Raw genomic sequence first — 6,389 nt, forward strand, 5'->3', positions numbered from 1 at the left:
ATATTAGTTATCTCTCTTTATTCTCCTCTGATTTGTGACAGTTTCTCAGTCTTTCCTTATTTTTCTTTAACTTAATATCCTTAAGGAGTACTGGACCAGTGTTTTGTTGAAAGTCTTTCAACATATGTTTGCTGATTTTTTGGTCCCAGTTATACAGAATGTATAAGTTTGAGAAAGGATAAGTGGCCTTTGTATCACATCCTATCAGATAATGCATTTTACCAACAAGACTTGTCACTGGGGGATGTTAACCTCGACCACCTGCTCAAGATACTTTTGCAGGTTCTTCAATGTAGTGCTAACTCTTCTCCTTTCAATCTGTACTCCAGAGAGAAGTCATTAAGTTCAGCCCACCTTTAAGGTAGAAGGGAATATACTCTACCTTCTAATGGAAGTCTAAATATATAGCTTAGAATTTTTCTATATAAGGAAGAATTATTTATTTGTTTGTTATTTATATCAGCATGGAGTCATGTATATTTGTTTTATACTTTGGGTTACACTTTGGTACCATGGTTATTGCATTGTTCAAATTGCTCCATCTTTGGCTACTGGGAGCACTTTCAGTTTTACTCCTGTTTCCTTCTAATATGCCCCAACCCTTTTGTCTTTTGGGTTCCTCCTTATTTTCTGGAACTACAAGGTATTCCAGGTTCATTCTGTATTATCCTTGTCCCAATCCTATCATCAGCTAGTTCTCCAAAGAGCCATGCTGCTGAGTCGCTTCAGTCGTGTCCGACTCTATGCAACCCCAGAGACGGCAGCCCACCAGGCTCCCCCGTCCCTGGGATTCTCCAGGCAAGAACACTGGAGTGGGTTGCCATTTCCTTCTCCAATGCATGAAAGTGAAAAGTGAAAGTGAAGTCGCTCAGTCGTGTCCGACTCCAGCGACCCCATTGACTGCAGCCCACCAGGCTCCTCCATCCATGGGACTTCCTTTTATTCAGTTCAGTTCAGTTGCTCAGTCATGTCTGACTCTTTGAGACCCCATGGACTGCAGCACGCCAGGCCTCCCTGTCCATCACCAACTCCTGGAGTTTACTCAAACTCGTGTCCATCAAGTTAGTGATGCTATCCAACCATCTCATCCTCTGTCCCCTTCTCCTCCTCTTTCTCCTTCCTTTTATTAGATAATGATATTTAGTATTGAGTGGTGTGTTGGGTATAGTTATTGCTACTGGGCATCACTTATTACTGGCCCTCTAAGCAGAGAAACCTGGAGTATAGATATATAGATATAGATATAGATATATAGAGACAAATAGATATCTATATTTATATAGATATAGATAGTTCCATGAAAGGAAAAGTGAAAGTGAAAGTGTTAGTTGTTCAGTCGTGTCTGACTCTTTGAAACGCCATGGACTGTAGCCCACCAGGTTCCTCTGTCCATGGAATTCTCCAGGCAAGAATACTGGAGCCAGGTAGCCATTCCCTTCTCCAGGGGATCTTTCTGACCCAGGAATTGACCCCAGGTCTCCTGCATTGCAGGTAGTTTCTTTTACCGTCTGAACCATCAGGAAGATAGTCTCATTGTTTTGACAAATGCATAGTCAAGTATCTATCATCCCAGTACTATATAGACTAGTTCTATCACTCTAAATATTTCCTTATGTGTCTCTTTTGCAGAAAACAGCTCTTCCTTTTCCCAACCCACCAACAATGAACAATTTGGAAAGGAAATTAATAGCTGTACAGTTGAGCTTTGAGCAACATGGGTTTAAACTGAATGGGTCCACTCATATGTTGATTATTTTTCACTAAGTATGTATAAGAGTAGTACACAATCTATGGTTGTTTGAATCTGCAGATGTAGAATCACAATTTGTTTTAAACTTATATATGATTTTTTAACTGTGCAGAGGGCCTATGCCTCTAATGTTGAGGAGTGTTTGAGGCTCAACTGATTTACAATAGCATCAAAAGGAATTAAATACTTAAGGATAAGCTTAATCAAAGAATTGAAAGACTTGGATGTACACTGAAAATTACAAAGCATTGTTTAAAAAAACCAAAGATGATACAAAAAAACGAAAGATAGTCTATATTCATTGATCAGAAGACTTAATATTGTTAAAACAGCCATACTACCTGAATTGAAAGAGACACACGTACCCCAATGTTCATCACAGCACTGTTTATAATAGCCAGGACATGGAAGCAACCTAGATGTCCATCAGCAGATGAATGGATAAGAAAGCTGTGGTACATATACACAATGGAGTATTACTCAGCCATTAAAAAGAATACATTTGAATCAGTTCTAATGAGGTGGGTGAAACTGGAACCTATTATACAGAGTGATCAGATCAGATCAGATGAGTCGCTCAGTTGTGTCCGACTCTTTGCGACCCCATGAATCGCAGCACGCCAGGCCTAGCCAGAAATAAAAGCACCAATACAGTATACTAACGCATATATATGGAATTTAGAAAGATGGTAACGATAACCCTGTATGCGAGACAGCAAAAGAGACACAGATGTATAGAACGGTCTTTTGGAGTCTGTGGGAGAGGGCGAGGGTGGGATGATTTGGGAGAATGGCATTGAAACATGTATATCATATATGAAATGAATCGCCAGTCCAGGTTCGATGCATGATACAGGATGCTTGGGGCTGGTGAACTGGGATGACCCAGAGGGATGATATGGGGAGGGAGGTGGGAGGTGGGTTCAGGATGGGGAACACATGTACACCCATGGTGGATTCATGTTGATGTATGGCAAAAGCAATACAATATTGTAAAGTAATTAGCCTCCAATTAAAATAAATTTATATTAAAAAAATAAAAAATAAACAGCCATACTACCTCAAGCAGTCTACAAATTCAATGCAATCCCTACCACTGAGCCGAAACTACCCAAATACATTCATGTTGCTATAGCTTATGGTAAATTCTTGCCAGTGGAATGTATTCAGTAATAATGTGTACAGCATCTACATCACTTTCTTGAAAAGAAATTATTTTTCCTCTAGTTTACCTATTTCTCCTTTCCTCTAGATATAATAATTATAATGAAGACAGACTTTCAAGACTCTAGGCAATGGTGGAAAGAGACAATGTGGAATGAACTTGGTCCCAGGATATCCGAGACACACAAGTTGTCTAGATAATTCATTTTCACCATGCTGCATTAGCTACCACTATTTGAGAAATAAATAGTTCTAGTTTAAAATCCACTGTATTTTGTCTCTCTTTGTTACAGAAGTTTAACCTAATTGTGATAAATAAATTATGGGTAGAAATTCTTTGCAGTTCTTTTCCTCAAGAGACAGAGTCTTTTTCTTCATGTTTGGATCTTGACCATCCTTTTGACATGCATTGATTAGTATAACATGGTCAAAAAAAAATGTCATGAGTTGGGAGTCTGGACTTTAAGAAGATTTTTAGTTTTGCTATCACACTGTGAGAATGTTAGCCTGAAAATATTATGAGAGAAAGCTTTTCCAGCCTCTGGAGGATCAAAGACCATGTGTAGAAGAGATAGAGAGTAGCCAGAGTCAGCATCCAGATATATAAGGACATCTTTAAACTTTCAGCCCAGCTAACCATGCAGAAAATAGGCATCCTCATGAGTCCATGTGAAAGCAGAAAAACAAACATCCTGCCAACCATAGAACTAAGAGAAATAATAAACAGTTGTTTTAAGCTTCCCTGGTGGCTTAAGTGGTAAAGAATCTGTCTGCAATACAGGAGACTTGGATTCAATCTCTGGGTCAGGATGATCCCCTGGAGAAGGGAATGGCAACCCACTGCACTACTCTTGCCTGGAGAATCCCATGGACAGAGGAGCCTGGCAGGATACAGTCTTTGTGGTCACAAAGAGTTGGACACGTCTGAACAATGAACACTTTCACTTTAACTACTACTTTAGCCACTAAGTTTCTTGGGAGTTTATCACAAAATAATAGATAATGGATTAGCAATACATATTGTATAATCTCTTTAATTAAATCTGTGTACTGAACAGAAGCTTCATCTTCTCAATGGCTCTCCTGAAAGCATTACTAACCTCTTTATTCCTTAGACTATAGACGAGAGGGTTCAACATGGGTACGATTATTGTATAGAACACAGATGCCATCTGGTCGGTGTCCATAGAATGATTAGAACTTGGTTGTAAGTACATGAAGATCACAGTTCCATAGAAGATGGTGACAGCAGTGAGGTGAGAAGAACAGGTGGAAAAGGCTTTCTTCCGTCCCTCTGCTGAGCGCATTCTCAGGATGGCAAAGAATATAAACAGATAGGAGCTCACAATTACCATCAGGGCAAAAAAGACATTGAAAGCTGCTAGAATAAAGAGAACCATCTCATTTACGTAGATATCAGAGCAGGAAAGAGCCAGGATTGGAGGAATATCACAGAAGAAGTGATGGACCACATTGGAATGACAGAAGGAGAGGCAGAAAGTGAATCCAGTGTGGATGGCAGACTCAGCAAAGCCCCAGACGTAGCAGGCCGTGACCGTCTGAGCGCACACACAGGGGGTCACAGTGCTGGCGTAATGTAGAGGCTTACACACGGCAGCATGCCGGTCATAGGCCATGACAGCCAGGAGCAGACAGTCTACACTGGCAAAGGCCACAAAGAAGAACATCTGAGCAACACACCCCCCGTAGGAGATGACCTTATCTCCAGTGAGAAGCCCAGCCATCACCTTGGGAGTCACAGCTGAGGAGTAAACACAATCCACCAGAGAGAGGTTGCTGAGGAGAAAATACATGGGGGTGTGGAGACGAGAGTCCAGCAGGATCAACGTGATCATCCCAAGATTTCCAGTGAGAGTGATGAGATATATGAACGTGAATATTATAAACAGGGGGACTTGCAACTCTGGGGCATCCGTCAGTCCCAAGAGTCTGAACTCATTCACCTCAGTGCTGTTCTCCATGAAGGGCATTTTGAAATGATGTTTCACCTTCAGAACAAGGGAAGCAAAATGGATGAATTATTGATGCATGGAAAATGACTCATGCACATTCCGTCACCTGAATGACTCGAGCACGCCTTGACACCACTGTCAGTATAGCTCAGTCCAGTTCATTTGCTCAGTCCAGTTCATTTGCTCAGTCGTGTCCAACTCTTTGTGACCCCACGGATTTCAGCACACAAGGTCTCCCCGTCCATCACCAACTCCCGGAGCTTACTCAAACTCATGTCCATTGACTTGGTGATGCCATCCAACCATCTCATCCTGTCATCCCCTTCTCCTCCTGCCTTCAATCTTTCCCAGCATCAGGGTCTTTTCCAATGAGTCAGTTCTTTGCATCAGGTGGCCAAAGTACTGGAGTTTCAGCTTCAGCATCAGTCCTTCCAATGAATATTCAGGACTGATTTCCTTTAGGATGGATTGGTTGGATCTCCTTGCAGTCCAAGGGACTCTCAAGAGTCTTCTCCAACACCACAGCTCAAAAGCATCAATTCTTCATCACTCAGCTTTCTTTATAGTACAACTCTCACATCCACACATGACCACTGGAGAAACCATAGCCTTGACTAGACGGACCTTTGTTGGCAAAGTAATGTCTCTGCTTTTGAATATGCTGCCTAGGCTGGTCATAGCTTTTCTTCCAAGGAGCAAGCATCTTTTAATTTCATGGCTGCAGTCACCATCTACAGTGATTTTGGAGCCCCCAAAAATAAAGTCTGTGACTATTTCCATTGCTTCTCCATCTATTTGTCATGAAGTGATGGGACCAGATGCCATGATCTTCGTTTTCTGAATGTTGAGTTTTAAGCCAACTTTTTTCACTCTCCGCTTTCACTTTCATCAAGAGGCTCTTTAGTTCTTTGCTTTTGGCCATAAGAGTGGCATCATATGCATATCTGAGGTTGTTGATATTTCTCCCAGCACTCTTGATTCCAGCTTATGCTTCATCCAGCCCAGCATTTCGTATGATGTACTGTGCATATAAGTTAAATAAGCAGGGTGACAATATACAGTCTGACGTATTCCTTTCCTGATTTGAAACCAGTCTGTTGTTCCATGTCCAGTTCTAACAATACTGCATAGGATCCCGGAATGTCAGGTCCATGAATCAAGGCGAATTGGCAGCAGTCAAGCAGGAGACGGCAAGACTTAACATTGACATTTTAGGAATCAGTGAACTAAAATGGGCTGGGATGGGTGCATTTAACCTAGATGACCATTGTATCTATCAATATAAGGTTCCCAATAACCCTGAGACTGGCAGCTTCTCACCTGCATCTTGCCATCTGTAAAGGCATGCACTGTATTCATTAGTTCCTGACCCCACTCAGCTATTCCAAACAACCACTTCATTATGTACAAAATACCTATTGCTTGGGCTTCCCTGATGTCTCAGCAGGTAAAGAACCTGCCTGCAGTGCAGAAGATGCAGGTTCGATCCCTGGGAAGGAAAG

At 41.6% G+C, this 6,389-nt stretch overlaps 1 protein-coding gene across 1 annotated transcript; it reads right to left on the bottom strand.

Moving 5' to 3' along the window:
- Positions 1–3,951: 3,951 nt before the first annotated feature.
- LOC109569165 (olfactory receptor 5B2-like) lies at positions 3,952–4,905 on the bottom strand. The gene has a single exon (XM_019974466.2). It carries the CDS (start codon positions 4,903–4,905, stop codon positions 3,952–3,954), a length of 954 nt encoding a protein of 317 aa, XP_019830025.2.
- Between the last annotated feature and the right edge of the window lie 1,484 nt (positions 4,906–6,389).

This window comes from Bos indicus, chromosome 15, assembly GCF_029378745.1.
Source record: "Bos indicus isolate NIAB-ARS_2022 breed Sahiwal x Tharparkar chromosome 15, NIAB-ARS_B.indTharparkar_mat_pri_1.0, whole genome shotgun sequence".
NCBI classification, from domain to species: domain Eukaryota; kingdom Metazoa; phylum Chordata; class Mammalia; order Artiodactyla; family Bovidae; genus Bos; species Bos indicus.

Coding starts and splice junctions, on each gene's coding strand:
- LOC109569165 (XM_019974466.2), bottom strand. CDS start 4,905: ATGCCCTTCATGGAGAACAGCACTGAGGTGAATGAGTTCAGACTCTTG.